General features: G+C 51.8%; 1 protein-coding gene across 4 annotated transcripts in view; it reads right to left on the reverse strand.

Moving 5' to 3' along the window:
- ABR (ABR activator of RhoGEF and GTPase) overlaps positions 1-20,858 on the reverse strand; it is a 189,155-nt gene that overhangs the window by 55,411 nt on the left and 112,886 nt on the right. For 3 of the 4 annotated variants that reach the window (XM_043478756.1, XM_043478761.1, XM_043478768.1), the window contains 4 exons: positions 18,935-19,033; positions 10,006-10,191; positions 4,377-4,484; positions 1,524-1,584 (listed from right to left, as the gene is read on the reverse strand). In XM_043478756.1, the coding sequence (XP_043334691.1) occupies positions 1,524-1,584; positions 4,377-4,484; positions 10,006-10,191; positions 18,935-19,033 (454 nt within the window). Of the gene's footprint in view, positions 1-1,073; positions 1,396-1,523; positions 1,585-4,376; positions 4,485-10,005; positions 10,192-18,934; positions 19,034-20,858 lie in introns of those variants that run through there. The other variant, XM_043478776.1, reaches the window with a different exon arrangement.

The following is a 20,858-nucleotide window of genomic DNA, read 5'->3' on the forward strand; positions in this document are numbered from 1 at the left end:
TGCCTGGTGGGAGGGAAGACGGTCCTGAAACCAGCCGCCTGCCCCAGGGGCCCAGAGCAGCAGGCCGGGGGCATCACTTGACCCTTATGCCCCTGCCAAAGGCAGCCTGGGTCATCCTGAGGGTACCTCTTGCCCTGGAAGGCGGGGCCTGCTGGCTTCAGACACCTCTTCGCCTAGGCTGGTGCCAGCCTCCTCTGAGCGAGAACCTGGGTGGCAGCACACACCTGTCTCGGGACCCCTGTCCCTGAGGGGGCTGCAGAGGATTCTCCGTCTGCCCCCCAGCCCCCCACCCATTGTACGGTGGGGGTGTGACCTTCACAAAGCAGCAACCTGCCACGCCCCCTTCTCCCACCATCACTCACTGCCGACCTTCTGCACTAGGTGACAAGACCTCAGCTCGAGGGTCTCCAGTGGTTAGGAGAACCCACTGGGGGCAACCCAATTCCTTCCTGCTCCCAACCACATCCACGTTCTCCTGTCGCCTGTTCACAGAGGAGAGAGCCAAGGCAGCGTGTGTGCTCGGAGCACACAATACCCTGGCCGCTCACCATCCTCTCCTCTAGCCCGAAACAAAGAGACTCCCAACTTCTCCCTCCAGCCAGGGCTGGCACCTTCCGGGTCCAAGGCGCTGCCATCTGGACCATCCAGCCCTCTCCGATCCGCCCCTGCCGACCCCTCTCCAGGCCCGGGATGGCCACCCCTGCCCATGCAGCCTTGTCACTTTTTCTCCTTGACAGCCTCTCCAGGAAGTTGCTCCCAGCCTCTCGAGCTGAGCCACGAATTCCCCCACAGATCCTCAAAGGAGCCTGGCCCCCTCCTAGCCCGGTCCTCCCATTTCCAAGCCCCCCTGCCTGGAGCGGCCCCCAGAGTTCAACTCCAGGCTGGAAGCTGGCCGGGCCGGGGGGGCGGGGGGGTTAACACAGCCACTTGTTCCCCATCCCTGCCCTGCTGCCCCTCCCCCTGCTCCAAACCTTGCCGGCCACGATTCCGCCCCCTCCAGCCTCCGCCCCCTCCAGCTGGCCCCCAGAGGTGGGAGGACACCCCCACCTCCCGCGAGAGGGGGCCTGGGTTACCATAGGTGCAGTTACAGCAGAAGCGAATGATGAGAAGTATTTCCATGGCAGCCTGCGTCCCCGTGGCGGGAGCGTGCGGCCATCGCTCCGGGCTCCCCGGCTCCCCTCAGCGGCCCGGCCACTCAGCCACCTTCTCGGCACAGCCACCTTCTCGGCACAGCCTCCAGAACCAAGCAGCCGCTTCTGAGTGCGCCTCTAGCCAGGGGGAGGGGAGGGAGGGCGGCGCGCGTGGAGCGGGGAGGAGGAGGGGAGCGAGGCGCCTGCTGGCATCCTAAGGAGGAGCACGTTTGTAGCTGGCCAGCTGCCTGGGGACACAGGCTGGATTCCTCCTCGCTTGCACGCGCTCACACACACACACGCGCGTGCGAGTACGTGTGCACACACCTACAAGCAGGGCACAAAGCCAGACAAAGGAAGGTGACTGTTAATCCAACCCCTTCCCTATAGTACCTTCCATAGTGACTGACGTGTGGCTGTCCCTGGAGTCCTTGGGACCTTTCACCTTGAGTTCCTGCCAAAGAGAGGTGCGGAATCACTCTACCAGGCCCAGCCCCACCCCTGGCCTCCCCATTCCCCGTGGTGAACACAGCAGGAAGCAGGGCTCTGAGACCCAGGGGTGCAAACAGGAGCAAAGAGACAAAGACTAACTTCTGCCTCTCTGACTCCAGACCCCCTGGGCCACACCCGTCAGCTCCTGGAGCCTCCTGGGGTCCAGTGGCTGATGCAGGCAGAAAGGAGGGGTTCTGGGGACGAGAGAGGACTGTGATCACAGTCGGTGCTCCTCAGGCCTGTCCCCTAAAGCCCCTCCTCAGCGACTAGGAGGGCCTTCAGAGGATGAGCAAGAATGGGACCAGCCTCTCCCCACCCCCAGCAGCAGCCACTGTTGCACAGCAGCTCAGGGCACACAGGGTTTTAGTGGACAGACACCAGCATAGCAGCTGGTCTTTGGGTGTGAGCAGCCCTGGAGAGAAGGAGATGGGGTCCCACACACCTTTATAGGGGGCAGCAGGGAAATGGTGCACCTGGGGCTGAGAGGTGCAGGGCAGTCCGACCTCTGCATCACCCATATTGAGAGGGACCCACCCAGCCACCAGCCCCAGCTGCACTCCCCACCTACTGTGCCTGGGCTGGACATCCGAGTCCACAGACTGCCAGGAAGGAAACAGCAACACCCCTCCTGGATGCCACACAAAGTGACAGGGGGTGCTGGCAACAGACACCAGGGATGGCTTATCTGATCCTAACCTCTCTCATCTGCCTTCAGGACAGAGGTTCCAGCTCCGGCCCTTTGCCAGTGGACCAGTGTGACCTGTAACTGGAGTTGTAACGCAATCCCCCCCCTTGGAAGACTGAGTACATGGCGTGGGGGCTCCCAGGGGACTGTCAGCAGGAAGGCGGGGGTGAGGTGAGGCCAAGGTCAGGTACCAGGTGATGCTGTCTGCTCTGCCTGGGAGGAAATGCCCAGGCAGCGGGTGCTCTACACTTGCTACTCCTGCCTCAAGCTGTTTCTAGACAGAGAAAACCCCCAGGGATGAGCCTGGGGCATGGGGGTGGGGAAAAGTGAGGTTCCTCAGCTTCTCAAGGCTGTGTCTCTGGCTGGTGTCTAGATTCCCAGCTTTAGGGGATTTTTCTCCATGCCAGCTTCCAGTGCAGCCTAGAGGTACAAAATCACTCCGCTGCAGAGGAGAAGGGCCTGATTGCAGTAATGAAGTGGCGGCACGAGGAGGAAGTGACTGCGACTGCGCATGAGTCAGGGTGAGAAGCCACTGGCAGCCGGCCAGGGGCCTTGCTCTGCCCTTGTGGGGCTGGCTGGCTTTGAGGGGCGGGTGGCGATGAGCACAGGGGTTTCTGCTGCTGCTAGGGGTGGGGAACAGAGAACAGGCAGTCAGCCCAGGCTAAGAGGAGACCGTCTCCCACTCTCTGGACAGTACATGACCCGGGCACCCAGGCAGCCTTGGCAGGGCCACTCAAACACAGATAGGGACCACCCTTTCTCCAGCCTCACTGTTCCACATACTGGGACCTTCCTACCCCTCGCTCCACTCCATCCTTCCAGGCAGAGGGTGACTCACCTGACCCCTGGGTTTGGGAGACAAAAACGGAGCTCAGCTCTTCTCTGTCTGCCCCCGTGAAATGTGTTTGAACGTGGAAGGGAAGTGTTAGCAAAGCCAGTGTGGCTACAGATCCACATCCACGTTATTCCAATCCAGCTTTGATGGGTAATCAAGCTCACACTTTCATCTCCATCTGCCCAACACGTGTGTTCCCTCTTGGCTGATTCCAAACTTGGGTATATCCCTTATAACCCCTGTAGCTTCCCAAAAACTATCCTGTATCTCCCCAACTTTTCTAGCATTGGATATGAGAGAGAAAGCAAAGGATCGAAAGAGGCCTATAAAACAGGACTTCCAAAACTGCAGAAGGAGCTCCCTCTCCTTGGAACTAGACATTCTCTTACCCTGAGCTTGGAACTGAGAACTTTGATTGTAAACCCAGTGCCTTAGGGTGGGGGGATATCCCTGAGATCTTTTTGGCTCAAGGGGTGAGCTGGGCTGTGCTCCTGAAGAATTCTAGGACACTTCCTGGACACAAGTGTTGATGGCAGATGATGCCACATCTTTGCCTTGTAGAGGAGGATGGAGTGGGGGCTGGACTCCCCCCAGGGACAGACAGGCATATTCCCAGCCAGAGGGTCTAGAGCTTCTTCTGCAGATAAGGGGCCCTCGTCCTCTCTCTGTGAGATTTCAAGGATCTTAAAGGATCACCTAGTCCAGACTCCTTCAAGCCTCTCTGATTATAAAAATCACCTGGGCAAGCTTGTTTAAAAAAAAATACAGACTCCTGGGCCCCACCCCAAACCTTCTGAATTGAAGCTCCAGGGAAGGTGCCTGAAGATCTGCACATTTCAAACAGTGTGCAGGTGGTTCTTGTCAAGCAGACTCGGGGTAAGCTGGACCAATCCAGATACCTCATTCTACAGCAGAGGAACTGAGCCCAAGAGAAGGGAACTGATTTGCTTAAGGTTACCCCAGTGTGGGAGAATGCTGCCTTTTTTCTTTTTTTGCTTCCCCTGTTCTAATACAGAATAACCTAAAACAAAATAACAAAATCATATAGAAATCGATATTCTTATATTAAGAAGGAAAATGTCAAGGGCAAAAAAGCAAATGTCAGGCTGTTACCCATCAGGAGGACTATTTTTCTCACGGGCAAGCAGAAGAGGAGAGGCCCTAAGTCGGGAAGGCTCCGACCAGCCCCTCAAAACCCTGAGTTGTAGGGGTGGCAGTGCAGGGAGCTGCCCACCTCGGAGATCTTCTGGAACTGGTTGTTGGACTGGCTGCACTTCTCAGCTGTCTCCAGAGCAACTTTATAGTTATCCACAAATGCTTTGTACACACCAAGCTGGCTGGCCTGCAGGGAGAAGAGAGAGGAGGGCAGGAGTGGGTTGGGGAGAAAGGATTAATGAATGGATGAAAGCATAACCAGAGAACCTGGAGCTCCCTTAGCACTCAGAACCTCTAACTCAGTCCAAATGGCTAGCTGGGAGCAGAGAGAAAAGGCAGGATGAGCATACTACAGTATCCCTTTGAACTCCACAGTTTCCATGGAAACTGGCTCAGCCAATAAGGTTAACAGGGGGGTTTGGGGGGTTGGGGGGAGCAGGGCAGGGCCTTTGTTGGCTTGCTAAAACTCAGCTCATAGCAGCATTTGGCTTTATTTAGCATCATCAAAGTCTTGCACAGTTTGAAGCCCCTTAATGCCTCACATGTCTTTCACATCCTAGAATTAGCTGAAGCAGGGGAAACAGGGAGGGGGGTGGGCACGTGTGGCCTGCTCCGTGCTCCACTCCCCTTGCTGAGAGTGGGAACTGCATTTAAAGGCACAGTCCCCACTTCCCTTGGCCTCCAGGTCCCTGTCCCCACCTCCTCAGCCTTCGAGGAGCCAGAGGTCCTTTTTCTCTACACATCTGCCATGTCAGTCTGCACCTAACACAATGCTTTCCCCGGCTTAGGACCACACAGAGCCTTGCCTTCTAGGGGAGGCAGAACAGATGCCATCAGCCCTTACTGCAAAAGGGGAAACCAAGTTTCATTAATTCAATTCTGCAGATGTATTTATGGAAAGGCTTCTCTATGTTGTGCATGTGTGTTTCCTCTTAGAGGAGCAAAGGGTGGAAATTCAAATTGAACCACAATGAGATACTATTTCATACCCATCAATCTGGTCAAAATTTAAAAGTCTCATGATATTAAGAGTCAGAAAGAATGTAGGAAAACAGGAACTTTTAAAGACTGCCTGTGGGTGGTGTAAATTGGTATAATTATTTGGAGAGTAATTTGTCAATAACTAATAAAGTTGAAAATACATACAGTTCAGCCTACTACTGAGCAAGCCTCTTCTACATACAGACCCCAGGGCTATGCTGTCCAATACGGGAGCCACTTGCTGCACGTGAATCTGTCAGTCAGTGTTAGTCATTTAGTCATGTCTGACTCTTTGCAACCCCATGGACTGTAGCCCGCCAGGCTCCTCTGTCCATGGAATTTCCCAGGCAAGAATACTGGAGTGGGTAGCCATTCCCTTCTCCAGAGGATCTTCCTGACCCAGGGATCGAACCCAGGTCTCCTGCATTGCAGGAAGATTCTTTACCATCTGAGCCACCAGGGAAGCCCTACACATGGATACTGAGCACCTAAAATGTGGCTAGTCCAAATGGAGGTGGGCTGTGAGTGTAAAACACGTTCTGGGTTTCACAGGCTTCGTATGCAAAAGAGAATGTAAATTATCTAATTCCTTAATCTTGACTGCATGTTGAAATGATAATATTTTGACTCTATTAAGCTAAATAGAATATACTCTTCACATTAATTTCACCTGTTTATTTCTACTGAGTGTGGCTGCTGCTAGAAAATTTACATTATATATGTGGCTCACACTATTATTTTTACTAGAAAGCACTGCTCTAGAGAAACTTGCATGTGTGTGTGCACAAGGAAATGTAAACAAGGGTATTTTACCCACTTCATTTTTTCTTTTGTGAAAAGACTGCAAACAAATGCTCACAAAGAAAGGAACCCATACACGCTGTGCAGTTAAAATGAATGAACTAGATTTCTGTGTAGCAACGATGACAAGTTTCAAAATGAATGCTGATCGAATGGCAAAATATGATACATATATACACATTTCTCTACACTTTAAAAGTAAATGCAATGCTTTAAGAAGATATAGATATGTAGCAAAAACCACAAACTGCAGCCTAAAAGACTACACACCAAATTCATTCAAATTGAGAGGAAGGGCAAGAGGAAAGGGTGGCAGAGAGAGAGACTAACTTCATCCTTATTTGTAATGCTTTAGCTTCTTGATTAAAAAGTCTTTCCCTATATCTTCAGAGATTTGCTGTAGCTCAAACCATAAAGAATCTGCCTGCAATGCAGGAGACCCATGTCCCATCCCTGGGTCAGGAAGATCCCCTAGAGGAGGGAATGGCAACCCACTCCTGTATTCTTGCCTGGAGAATTCCATGGACAGAGGAGCCTGGTGAGCTACAATCCATGGTCGCAAAGAGTCGGACACGACTGAGTGACTAACACTACTACTATGAAAGTTTAATGTCTATTAATTCTGGGAGGTGAGTGTATTGTTGTTTGCTACATTATTCTCTAGATTTTCTGGTTAAGTTGTTTTTCAATGAAGTAGCAAGGAGATTCAGCTGCTGGGGCCTTCTACACACCAACGTGAGGGGATGGGGGTGGGTAGCGGAGGAAGTGTGCTGCCCCTGAGCCCTGCCCAGACACACTCTGTTTTCTGCAGAATACATGCACTCCTCAAGGACCCAAAGAGGTGGGCCAGGGGACCTGGAGCCCTCCAGGGCAGAGACCGCTCAAGAAAGCTGGCAGGTGGGGCCCAGGAAAGCCAGAGGAAAAAGTAAGACCCGAGATGCTTAAGAAGCCAGGGCCAGAGCTGTGCAGGTCTCAGGCCCAGATGGGCCAGACTTCAGAAATGGGCAGGAGCAGGAAGGGATGGAGTTTGTTTCCTCTTCCAGGGAGTGTCCTGGCCCCTGGTGTCCTAGGCTACAGGGGTTGTGCTAGACGGTTGCTTCCTAAACCAGGGATTACTGACATCCTTCCAGGTACATATCTTCCTTGTCCACCTTTCCATGAGAGGGATAAAGGCTGGGTGCTCAGGGTGGAATGCTACCTTCCTATCCCATTGACAAGGGAGTAGCCGGAACCAAGCTGCAAGCAGGAGCCCCCTGGGCAGAAGGCCTGTTTGCAGGGGTCACCAGCCATCCAGGCACCGCCGTCTCCATGGAGCACCCGAGTCTGCCGGGCCCGATGCCTGGCCTGCCTGGGCCATCCCTGGGAAGTGGGGGTTGCTTTGGAAACAGTAGCTTGGCACGGGGGTGATCTCATAAAACAAATAACAGAGATGCTAATTCCCCGCTCTCGGTAATGGATAATCAAATACCCAGAGACCAGCTGGAAAGAAACTGCCTCCAGATGCCTGGCCTGCCCCGGCCTTCTCCCAAGCCTGTAGCCTCAGGGGCTTCAGACATCAGTTCATGAGGCAGGGGAAGAGAAGTGGGGGTTGGGGGCCGGGGTAGCAAATTCATGGCCAAGCTAGTGGAGCTCAAACCAGAAGGGGGAACCCTGGTGATGGCAGGGCCCAAGTGACAAACATAAATCGGGCAGGCATTCCACTGGGCTCCTGGCTCCTCACTCCTCCACCCTCCTCTGGGTCTGCTCTCTTCTGCCCTCCTGAGGGCTAGGAGAGGCTCCCCCTCAAGCCAGTCAGCACAGGCTCCTGGACCAGGTGGGCGGTGATGACTGGGTGTTCATCATCCCTGAACTGGGGCCAGTACTCTGGGGCTGCCAGAACCGGAAGTGTGTCCATGGCAAGAATGCCTTTTGTGGGTGCCTCTTCCTAACAATAGTAATAACAGCAGTAATAATAGTAATAATGGTAATGATAATGACTAACTATTGAGTATTTCCTAATTTATTATACTCCAGGTCCTGTGCCAAGAACTTTCCAGGTATTAACTCACTCAGTCCTCACAATCCAACAAGGTAAACACTATTATTATCCTCATTTTTACAGATGAGGGAGCTGAGTCAGGAGAAACTGGGTAAGTTGCCCAATGTCACACGTTTACATCTAACCTGTGGCAGAGCCTGGATTCCCACTCAGCTGTGACCTGGATCTAGAAACTGTGTTTATCTCTGTATATCCCTCAGGACATGGACCTCAGGTCCTGTGGTGTCTCCTCAATGCCCTTCCAACTTCTACCTGGTCCCAGGGGACAAGAACAAGGTGTACTCAATTCACCCATTCATTCATTGGCTCATTTGTTCACTCATTCATTCATTCACTCACTCACTCACATATTGAGTTCTAGACTGGTTCTGAGAGTCCAAATTGAAGAAAACACAGTCTGTCCTCCTGGAGCATATTCTGGGGAGTCAGGCAGTTTAGTGTTCATGGAGGGTATAAGCACAGTGGCTGCATTCAAAGGGCTGCAGAAGGGTTCTCCATGAGGTCACTTCTAAACTGGAAACTGACCAGAGATGCCAGACAAGACAGAGAAGGACATCTGAGGCTAGAGCCGCAAGTACAGGGAGGTCAGGCGTGTCTGCAGTGTGAGCTGAGAGACCAGGAGTTTCAGGGTCGGGGTAGAGGAGGCAATAGCCAGAGGCCGGGGTGGACTGAGGCCAGCACGCAGAGGGTCTCAGAAACCAGACCGCAGGCTGGTCTTTATTCAGTGGGTAAGGGGGAGCCCTCTGAAGGGATGTGAGCAGGGAGGAAGTGAGGTCCAGGCAGGAGTTTAGAAAACATTCTCCTGTTGCTAGGTAGAGGCAGACCTGGGGCAGAAGCCACTCCTGAGGCCACAGCAGTGGTCCAGATGAGGGCACCAGAGGGTGGAGAGAAGCACGTGGCTGTGAGCATTAAAGAAGTGGACTCCAAGGGATGCAGGGAGGGGAGGTGCCAAGGATGAGTCCTAAGGAGTCACGGATATCCATCCATGGGATGTGGCCACACCCACTGAGACAGAGGACAGAGACAGGGAAGACAGCAAAGAACCTCAGAGCCAATGAGTTCAGTTTTGAGCATGCTGAGCTTGTGGCCCCAGAGCATCCAAGCAAGAGTCTTCTCTGGGTAAGAAGAGCAGAGGCCTGTCCATTCAACGGGTCCCATCCCCGCAGAGAGGTCCCACCCCTGCTCCCCGCCCCCCACTACTTACACCCAGAGGACAGGACCACGACTCCTGTGCTCCATCCTGCCTGCTGGACTGGTGAAAGTTATGGGCGGCCCAGGGGTCTGATTGGGGGTCCTCGGGGGACATGGCCAGAGACGGACACTGAGCTGGAGCAGACAGTGTCATGGAAGCCCCGGGAGCTAGATGACCTTCACCTCAGCCAGCCTTTCCCGACACCAAAGCCACATGATACTTCTACCTCCTCCTTCCTTCTCCCTGCCCTGCCATGGTGGGGGGCTGGGCTCTTACTGCTTTCTGTCCAGGGTCCTCAGCTGAGGATTGTTAGCCGACACTGTCTCCCTCCACCCCAGCTCTTCACTTCAGAGGCAGCATGGAAGTGAGGAGAACATCTGAGGTCTCAGGGGAGAGATGCCTGCCCATCCACCCGGCATTTGCCCCTCCATCAGCAGAGGCATGTAGGGGAGCCTTCGGTCCAGCCCTGGAGCCCTCTGCCAGGGGCACCCACGCACATGGCCTGTCTCCGGCAGCCCAGGAGTCCAGGCACGAGGCAGTTTCTCCAAAAGGCAGAAGCCCAGGCTTTTCTCCAGGACTCAGATTGACCCAGGCCTTCAAGAAGGCCAAGGAGGTCTGGGGCCGATCGGTTCTCTCTCAATACCAGCGGCTCCACTGAGGCCCCAGGTAAGTGCCTTCCAACAACGGGAGACTCACCAGCTTTTGGAAGAGGTGGCCCATGGTGACCTGGCTGTCCCATTGTTGCACCTTGGGGCAGAGGTTGTCATAGAACTCCTTGTGGATCTCGTAAATGTCCTGGATCTTGTAGAAGATGGTCTCGATCTGCTGGATGGTGAGTACGGGCTGGGAGGTGGTGGCAGTGGCCTTCAGAGGTTTCATGGGCTGGGAGAGAGAAAGAAGAAAGAGCAGAGGTGAAGGCAAGTAAACCCAAAGGTCAGCAGACTCAGGGCCCAGGTTAGGCCTTTCTGCTGCCCGAGTTCTGCCCAGACAAGGTCACTGAGGGCTGGGCACCTAAAGTTCAGTTTGGATCTAGCAGGTGCTGTTACAGGCCCCAGCAAGCCACATGTGACTGCAAGCAGAGGGTACCTGATGGCCAGAGCCTGGCCCAGAAGCTCTGCCAGGCCCAAGGGGTAGTGCCCGGACACACTTTTCCCACCCCTTGTCCCTTGAGGGGGCCCAGGTTCCCAGCCTGTCATGGGTTTGCTTGAGGGTCAAACAGTATCCAAAGCTTTCTTCTACAATGGCCTCATGCTCAGAGTCATAAATCCCCTTGCTGTGCTTCAGTGGGAAGGAGGGTTGACTGAGAACTCAATCCCTTAGCTGTTTCCTTTCAAGAAACAGAACATGATTCTAGGACTTGGGGGGACAGAGTTTTTAAGGGACCAAACCAATTTCAGCTACATTGACATCTTAAGTTCCCATCACTCAGTATATAGAGGGTGAGCAGGTGGCACCCACACCACTGCCTCACCTCCTGGACCTGTGGCAGACATTACTAAGCGATCACAACCATCTTCTTCATTGAGCCTGGTTGTAGCCTCAGACCCATTCTCAATGCCAAGGCTGACATGCAAGACCATCTGTCATCTCTGACTGTCTACACCAAAATGCTCCCAGGCCTGCTGGTGGAGAGGGTGACGTGACAGACAGAAACTCAAGACCATTCCCAACACTTGCCGAGAGCTGAAATCGTCATTTTAAAGCCCAGCGTTAAAAGAAAATGAGGCTTGGGTATATTTTCTTCAGTATGATTTCTGTATTTTTGTTTTATTTTTTTTTAGCTGTGCCATGAGGCATGTGGGATCTTAGTTCCCCGACCAGGGATCAAACTCATGCCCCTTGCATTGGAAGCATGGAGTCTTAACCTCTGAACCACCAGGGAAGTCCCTGTATTTTCTAAATTACCTCCAATGAGTAAATATTTATCATGGCAAATAGATTGGGAAACAGTGGAAACAGTAGCTGACTTTATTTTTCTGGGCTCGAAAATCACTGCAGATGGTGATTGCAGCCATGAAATTAAAAGACGCTTACTCCTTGGAAGGAAAGTTATGACCAACCTAGATAGCATATTAAAAAGCAAAGACATTACTTTGCCAGCAAAGTTCCATCTAGTCAAGGCTATGGTTTTTCCGATGGTCATGTATGGATGTGAGAGTTGGACTATAAAGAAAGCTGAGTGCTGAAGAATTGATGCTTTTGAACTGTGGTGTTGAAGAAGACTCTTGAGAGTCCCTTGGACTGCAAGGAGATCCAACCAGTCCATCCTAAAGGAGATCAGTCCTGGGTGTTCATTGGAAGGACTGATGTTGAAGCTGAAACTCCAATACTTGGGCCACCTGATGTGAAGAGCTGACTCATTGGAAAAGACCCTGATGCTGGGAACGATTGAGGGCAGGAGAGGAAGGGGATGACAGAGGATGAGATGGTTGGATGGCATCACCGACTCGATGGACATGGGTTTGGGTGGACTCTGGGAGTTGGTGATGGACAGGGAGGCCTGGTGTGCTGCAGTTCATGGGGTCGCAAAGAGTTGGACACGATTGAGCGACTGAACTGAACTGAATCAGGGAAAAATAGGTATTAAAATGCATAGTTGAAACAAACAAAAAGCAATACTGAAGGGTAAGGAGCTCCTCCATGGTTGATCTTTGTTCAGCCCTAAAGTCCCCAGAGATGCCCAGACTGTCCACCCTGGGGGACAGGGCCTGGAAACCTTTCCCACAGAGAAGGCACAAGGCGGGAGGGTTTGCGGGGGCAGAAGGTTTACCTGGGAGAAGGAAGCCTGAGTCAGACATGGGGGGTGTTCTTCCTCTACCCTGTAGATAAAGGGCTGTGTGGAGAGAGGCTTTTGACTTAATCTGGGTCATTCTGGAGACCCAGGAGCAGAAAGGAGAAGTTGCAGGAGCAACTCTGGGCTCACAAAGCCGGCCTCCCTGATCTCACAGGATTAGGTAGTGAGCTTTCTGATAAGAGAAGCATTCAAGCAGAGGACGGGCAACTCAAGGCTGGATTCAGGGAACACGTCCACTGGAGGGAGGCCCAAGTTATTGCTGGCTCACCCTGAAAGAAGACACCTGCTCCCCAAACCCCAGCTCGAGCCAGCCGCAGCAGCCAGATGCCCAAGCCAGGCTTCCTTGTATCTTCCCATCTATCTGTCCACATGAGGAAGTCCCGTCAACTTAAAAACCCAGACAACGCTCTGACTTCTGGTTCCCTGTCCTCCCAGTTCTAAAAAGTCCAGACAGAAGGATGAAGGCAGGAAAAAGCAGAAGTCCTCCTTCTGACCCTCCTAGGGCTAGAACCAACAAGGCCTTCACGGCCAGCCCTTTGCTGGGAACACTGTCTGGGGTTTGACTTGGTGCAGGCCAGGCAGTGTGGGCCAGAGTCCCAGCTCTACCACTTGATAGCTCTGGGCAAGTCACTTAGCATCTCTGGGCCTCAGCAGCCTTATTTGTGAAACTGGGATAATATTATCAAAGCCATAAGCCATAATTTATATAAAATATTGAGCATATGCCTGGCACACAGGAGGCAATCAATAAATGCTAGCTGCTACTATGATTACTATTCACCCCACAACTAATGGACCAGGTGACTACGTGAGGCCAGACCGGGGGTGTGTGGAAGGGTGTTCAGTGCTTCACTAGTCACTGCCCCCATGAAGCCTCCCATGAAGAAGCGGAGACAGACAAAACACAAGGAAACAATCAAACACAAGATTGCACATAAATTCAGGGAAGGAAATAAGAAGGGGACATCGTGCTGAAGGACAAGGAAGGGATGCTGACTTGAAATGGAAGCACAGGGGCAAAGGGGACAATATTCTAGGCAGATTTCCTCAGTGCCTGAGACTGAGGCAGGAATAGCTTGGGAAGAGGGAGGAGCTGGAAGCAGGCTGGTGATCCTGTGTGCAGCGAGCGAGGGGGTTGGCAAGCAGAGCCCTAAAGCAGGGCTGGAGGGGTGAGCAAGGCATGGATCACACGGGGAAGGAATGCGGCTAAAAAGCCCGTGAAATGACCTGGCTTTCCCTGGAGGGATTGACAGGATCCAATTTTCCCTTTGGAGATTATTTGTATGACTCACAGTCCTTGTTCTGCAGAACGTTATAATCTATTCGGGTAAGGTGGACCAACAGAAATGAAACGTTCTTGTGGACAAAGCAAGATACGGTTATTACTCAACTTGGACTGCAAATACCAACCAACTGGTGCCAAGGCTGTCCTGGCCCAGCTTGGAGGGGGCTTCATAGAGGAGGTGATGGGAACAGGGCCTCGGAGGGAAGCTCTGAGCAGGTGGAGAAGCGGGGCCTGGGGAAGCCTGCAGGCAGGAAGGATATAGAGGGAATCTGGGCCATGAAAAAGGAAGAGCATTCTTCCTACCGCAGACAGGTGCCCCATCCAGCTCATGGCCCCAGTGCTCTGAGAAGGATACAGAGCTGGCTCTCAGGATTGGTCAGAGTTTATCCTTAAGATTTTTTTGATGTGGACAATTTTTAAAGTTTTTATTGCATTTGTTAAAACAATGCTTCTGTTTTATGTTTTTGGCTTTGTGACCCCATGCATATGGGATCTTAGCTCCCAGACGAGGGACAGAACCCCCACCACCTGAATTGGAAGGTGAAGTCTTAACCATGGGACCACCAGGGAAGTCCCAGACTTTATCCTTTTTTACCTCTGTCTACCCATGCCGATGACACCACCCTTATGGCAGAAAGCAAAGAGGAACTAAAGAGCCTCTTGATGAAGGTGAAAGAGGAGAAAAAAAACTCAACATTCAAAATACTACGATCATGGCATCCAGTCCCATCACTTCATGGCAAATAGATGGGGAAACAATGGAAATAGTGACAGATTTTATTTTTGGGGGCTCCAAAATCAATGCAGATGGTGACTGAAGCCATGAAATTAAAAGACACTTGCTCCTTGGAAGAAAAGCTATGACAAACCTAGACAGCATATTAAAAAGCTGAGACATTACTTTGCTGACAAAAGTCTGTATAGTCAAAGCCATAGTTTTTCCAGCAGTCATGTATGGATGTTGAGAGCTGAATCATAAAGAAGGCTGAACACTGAAAAATTGATGCTTCTGAACTGTGGTGTTGGGGAAGACTCTTGAGAGTCCCTTGGACTGAAAGGAGATCAAACCAGTCAATCCTAAAAGAAATCAACCTTGAATATTCATTGGAAGGACTGATACTGAAGCTCCAATACTTAGGTCACCTGATGCCAAAAGCCGACTCATTAGAAAAAGACTCTGATGCTGGGAAAGATTGAGGGCAGGAGGAGAAGGGGATGACAGAGGATGAGATGGTTGGATGGCATCAGTGACTCAAGGGACATGAGTTTGAACAAACTCCGGGAGACGGTGAAGGACAGGGAAGCCTGGTGTGCTGCAGTCCATGGAGTCACAAAGAATCAAACAGGACTGAGCGACTGAACAACAACCATAACCCAGGTCCAGGGGCGGGGCCAAGTCACCAGAGTCCCTGTTCCCGCTGGGGTGTAATCCCCACCCAGGGTGGGAATAAAGGAAATAGGAGAGAACAGCCCTGGGAAGGCAGGGGGTGGTCAGGATTTCTCAGAAACTGCGGGGGAAGCGCTCAGGGCTGTGAAGAGACAAGACACAACCACTCTGCTTCCTCCCAAACTCCCACTCCGTCTGCAAAAGGGGAAGAGCCTGCGCTCAGCAGGGCGGGTCACATGGACAGGGCGGGCTCTTGGGGCGTCAGGCCGCCAGCTTCTCAGGACAAGGTTGGGGGCCTTTGGGGGAGGGGAAGTGCTGCATGCGTGCCCCTGGCTGGCCTGAGACCCTTGGAGGCAGTTATTTTTATCTGGTGAAGCTCTGAAAATAGGCCTCAGGCGGGGAGGGCCAACTGAAAGGCACAGGCGGCCCCAGACTGAGCTGGGCTCCAGTCCTGCTCTCCTGACAGAGCACACCCAGTTAGCCCTGCCTCTAGGGTCCTGCAACAGAGGATGGGGTGCTGGCTCCCTATCTGATCAGTTAACTCTGGCTCTGGGTGTCCTGGAGAAGGAAATGGCAATCCACTCCAGTATTCTTGCCTGGAAAATTCCACAGACAGAAGAGTGTGGCAGGCCACAGTCCGAGGGGTCGCTAAGAGTCAGACACGACTCAGCATGCATGCACAGAAACAACCATAAACCGGCTGTCCCATGAAGGGCTCCTCAGGGAGGTAGGCCAGGCGGGCCTGAACTTGTTCATGACTTCACACTGTCATTTGTTCGCTCTGTCCCCCAGCAAACCTGCCTTCTGCCTTTCGAAACAGGGGAGAGAAATCAGCCCACTTCCTCCACCTCTGATTCCAAAAGGCTTGGAGGCTGCCACACGCAACTTTGCTAACTGTCACCGAAGGCTGGAGGTGGGCGGGGCGGGGGGCCATCCTGACCCTATTTCACAGATAAGAGACAAAGCAAACTCCAGAGGGGAGTCTGGGAGAGGGGCCCGGCAGTGGGAGGTGCTGAAGGCCCAGGAAGCTCCTCCGCAGCACCCAGCTCACTAACCAGCCTGGAGACACGCAACATGATGAGCAGTTGGTCTGCCTGCCTCCCTTCTTCCGCCTCAGCCCAGGCTCCCAGACCCTCTTCCTTGTAACCTGAGCCCACCAGGAACCTGGAAGGTCCTGGAAGGTTACCAAACCATGCCCAGCCAGCAACCCAGGCGGTGGTGGGAACAGAGGCTCCTGCTGTGTGTCCCCAGTCCTGGGTGTACACACCCAGCCGTTTGCATAGCAGGAAGTGTTAAACCAAGAGCAAACACACAGAGCAGTGGAGCTGTGGGAACGGGGAGGGGGGGGCGGGGGTGGGGAGGAGCGCTGGGCTGGGCTGGGAGGAGGAGGGAGCTGGGGAAGGCAGGTTTTCTTCTCCGAGCCCCTTGGTCAGATCACCTCTCAAGAGCCAAGGACTTAGCTCCTGGAAGGGCCCCAGCTCTAGGAGAGAGAGGAGGGCTTGAGTCTTTAAAATCGAGGCTTATCAGCTGAGACTTGTGCTATGGGGGGGGGGGGGCCCACCAGTCATAGCCCAGGCCGCCTAGATCATCCCTCCCTCGACCTTGCCTCGGCTCAAGAAAAAGCCAACCCAGGATGAACAAGGTGGGCGGGGGAGCGGTGAGTGGAGGGACCTACCCTGGGTCACACCCTGGGAGTGGGAGCCCCAGCCTCACAGTTTTTGTCTTGAGAGCATGAGCTGTTAGAAAGGCGAGCCGGGAGGGCGTGTCTTGGCCCCTAAATCTGTTGTTATCTTCACCCAAACAAATGGAACTCAAATCAGGCCCAATGACAGATGAGAACACAGATGAGAACCGAGCTGGAGTCTAAGAGGGGCCCACTTCCGATGGGAACATGCACCTCCCCTTCCTTCAGGCAACGGGTGTGTAGACAAAAACAAACAGGTTCTAACCCATGCTCTCTCCCAAAATGGGAGAAAATAATAGAATACACTCTCACTTGGGCTCAAAGAGCTTTTCCTACAGACTCACTCACCCCTCACAACGACCCCAAGACGAGAGGATGAATATGAATATACCCAGTTTGCAGATGGGCAGAATGAGGCACAAAGGTCCATTAATCTGCTGAAGGTCTAGAGCTGGCAGGCGGTGAGGTGGGGATTCCAAACCATTCCTCTGAACCTCTTTCAAATATGCACCCTTTTACTCATAGTAATGACAGCCATGCCCCTTTGTAAAAAGGCTATAAGGTGGATTTTGGTTGCCTGTCTTCCTTCCTTTGACTGATATTTGAGTGTCTAAGAACCTAGCATTGTACTAGGTCCTCAAAATGATCTTCTCAACCCCATAAAAGACAGAGAGAAGGTAATGGCATTGCTCTCATCTTCAGATGAGGAAACTGAGGCTCAAGGAGGTTATCCATGGCTTACCCAAAGCCAGTGCTTTGGGTTTTTTTTTAATTTTTAAAACTTTAATATTTTTAATTGGGGGGGGGGGGCAGTGTCTCATAGCATGTCGGATTATAGTTCCCCAACCAGGGATTGAACCCATGTCCCTTCCATTAGAAGTTCAGAGTCTTAGCCACTGAACAGCCAGGGAAGTCCCATCAGTGGTTTTGAAAACCAACAACACACATCAGAAGGCACATGGCCCAGTACATACATACACTGCTGCTGCTGCTAAGTCACGTCAGTCGTGTCCGACTCTGTGCGACCCCATAGATGGCGACCCACCAGGCTCCCGTCCCTGGGATTCTCCAGGCAAGAATACAGGAGTGGGTTGCCATTTCCTTCTCCAGTGCATGAAAGTGAAAAGTGAAAGTGAAGTCACTCAGTCGTGTCCGACTCTTCTCGACACCATGGACTGTAGCCTACCAGGCTCCTCTGTCCATGGGACTTCCCAGGCAAGAGTACTGGAGTGGGTTGCCATTGCCTTCTCCAACATACATACACATATCCACACAAACCAAAAGCTGCCTGAAACAGTACTTATTCTTACTACATGGGATGCATGCCGACATTTACTTTCTCATTCGTTTAAAAATGCTGGTTCACCCCACTTCGCTGATTGAGCAATCCATTACCAATCATGATGCGTAGTTAGTAAGGCAGGGCAGTAAGTCTACTATTCATGGCAGCGTCAAGTCTTGCCTCAGCTCTGGCCCCAGACCAGAGTCCTTATCGACCTGCCAAACTGTTCCTCCCTTGAAGAAATAACTGTGAAGACCAACAGATTCCCAGTGAGATTGACCACCAACTCATTCCCCTGCATTACAAAGCAGCGACACACCTCAGCAGTTACTCCTGGGGTAACAAAATGGTAAGCCCCCTGGGATACCTGGTGACAACAGCTCACATCTCAGCAAGTACATAAATGCAGATCTTACAGTACTTTCTACTGATCTACATCTTCATTTCTTATTCCTCCCTGTTCTGATATCATCTGATGTCTCAGTCTGCAAAACACCCCGGGAAGAGAACTTTCCACGCACAATCACTCTGCATAATATCCAGACACATCTAATACGCACTTTCTTCAGAGGCAAAAACATCTTACATCTGTGGTTACTTCTACCTTTTGAAAACACTGTATTATTCCCCTCCCAGTCCAATTCTCACAACGCCTCCAGCTTGGAGAAGAAACTAAGGCACATTCACAAAGGGCGGCGGTCTGTCTAATGCCTCAGAGCTATGGTGCTTCTGAGAATGACACAGACAGCCTTCCACCTCATTTCCTGCCAGAAGGCCTCAGGATGGTGCTAATAGTTCACTATTCCAGGGAGGAGGAAGGACTGGGACCAGGGATGACAAAGAGGCCTCAACATGAATGATTGGTAGAGACTGCCCACAGCATCAGTTGGAGGCAGAGGCTAAGATCCCACCCGGACAGAGCACTGTGATCCATTAGTAATGTCTGCACTGTCATTAGGGGTGATGGTGTGTTTGTCACCCCTAACCAGGTGGTGCTCCTCCTTCTACCTTTCCCAGGGTAAGTAATGGAGAATTGGGGCCTAGAGGCATGGGCCTCTTCTGGCAATGACCTTGGCTGCCAAGACGTAGGCAGAGCAGTTCCACAGACCCTGGCCCTGGGAAGGACTGGTCCACCTCTCTCTCCAATTCCAAACACAGTCTCAGAGCACAGAGACCCCAAAATACATACTTACCAGCAACAGAGCTTCCAGCTGGTTAATATAGATCTCTTCGCTGGCCAGGAACCCTGAGAGAACCAGCTTCCTCATCTCCAGGCCCTTCCCTGCTTCCACCTGTAAAAGCAGATCAGAATCTGAGCAGCCTGTTTTCTTGCTTTTTTCCCCTTCTTCTTTAACATTTTTGCAAGGGGACAAAAGCCAATTACTTATTATAGAAAATTTGGAAAACACAGAAATATAAAAGGAAAAAAAAAATCATCCATATTCCTACTGCTCACATCTTGCTTAATTTCTCTTCCATCCATTTTTTCCCCCATGCTTCCTTATCTGATACCCATCTACCCTTATATCTTCCTGCTTCCGGGAGCTCAAACCCACAACTGACAGAGGAGCCTAGCAGGCTACAGTCCATAGGATCACACAGTGTTGGACACGACTGGAGTAACCTTAGCACAGCACCCCCTTTTAAAATTTTTTTTTTATGTGAAACTTTTAGTATTTTATTCATTTTCATAGTTTTACAGTATTAGTAAAAATAATGGCCATTATAAATAAGCATAAAATGGAAGTTGATGAAAAAATAACCCCAAGTCTTCCTTGACTCCCACCCTCCCACCAAAAAACTAGCTAGTATATGGCAAATATCCTTTTCACACATTATCTTTAGGCATATATTAACTCTGTAGTGGTGGATGGTTTAGTCGCTAAGTCGTGTCTGACTCTTGTGATCCCACGGACTGTAGCCTGCCAGGCTCCTCTGTCCACGGGGTTTTCCAGGCAAGATTGCTGGAGTGGGTTGCCATTTCCTTCTCCAACACAGCACCCTTATAATGGCTTCCCTGGTGGCTAAGATGGTAAAGAATCTGTCTGCAATGCGGGAGACTTGAGTTCAACCCCTGGGTTGGGAAGATCCCCTAGAGAAGGGAATGGCTACCCACTCCAGTATTCTTGCCTGAAGAATTTCACAGACAGAGGAGCTTGGTGGGCTACAATCCATGGGGTTACAAAGAGTCAGACACAACTGAGCGACTTACATACTTTCACCCTTATAATAGTGAGCAAGGTAAAAAAAAGATCCTGAGCCCAGGTGTGGGAACAATTTAATGGAGGAGGGGAAAGAGACAGTTAAGAGAAATCACAGTCAAGACTGAGATGGGCGTGGTCACCTGGAGGGCATAGCAGGGGCCAGAGAAGGTGCTTGGTGGAAGACATGTATGAACAGAGAGGAGGAGTAGGGTCAGAGATGACCCGATGGAAGTGGCCATGGGACTCCCAGCCAAGCAGCCTTCTGGCTACACTTCTGACTGCGTATCTTCCTGCCCCCAGGAGCTCAATCCCACAATGGAAGGTGCTGGCTGTGGGCCCTCAACCTTAACCCTTATACCCACCCCGCCCCAAGCATCTCCTGACCCCAACAGGCCTCCTCCCTGCTCCAGAATTCTTTCTCCTCTATGGCGGAGATCATACCCCATTTAGCCTTGAATGGCCACTAACTAGCCAATGTTTCCCATTATATCTACAGGATAGGTGGGCATGTGTTGAATGAATAAATAAATGAGTGAAGAATCTACTCAAATTCCCCAGTAATCATTTTTTGCAGTATTAAGTGCCACCAACAGTGCCTGGCACAGAGAAAACGCTTGAACACGCTTCCTGAGTGAAAAGACATATAATTCTTGTCATCTAAGATCCCCAAGTCACTGCTAGCCTCTTCTCTCCCTCTCCTCTGCCACACTGAGTCCCCAATCCCTTCAAAGTGTTCTAGCTCATCTCTTACGAGGATTTCTTCCTCTATTCCACCCTCTTCGCTGCTGTAATTGAGGCCCACAGCAACCTACTCCCCACTGGATTCGGACTGCCTTGTGCTTCTCTCTCCTGCCTCCACTGCACTCAGAGTCAGATCAGTCTTCCCAGAACGCCAGCCTACACCTGATGCTTG

The sequence above is a fragment of the Cervus canadensis genome, chromosome 1 (genome assembly GCF_019320065.1).
Source record: "Cervus canadensis isolate Bull #8, Minnesota chromosome 1, ASM1932006v1, whole genome shotgun sequence".
NCBI lineage: Eukaryota > Metazoa > Chordata > Mammalia > Artiodactyla > Cervidae > Cervus > Cervus canadensis.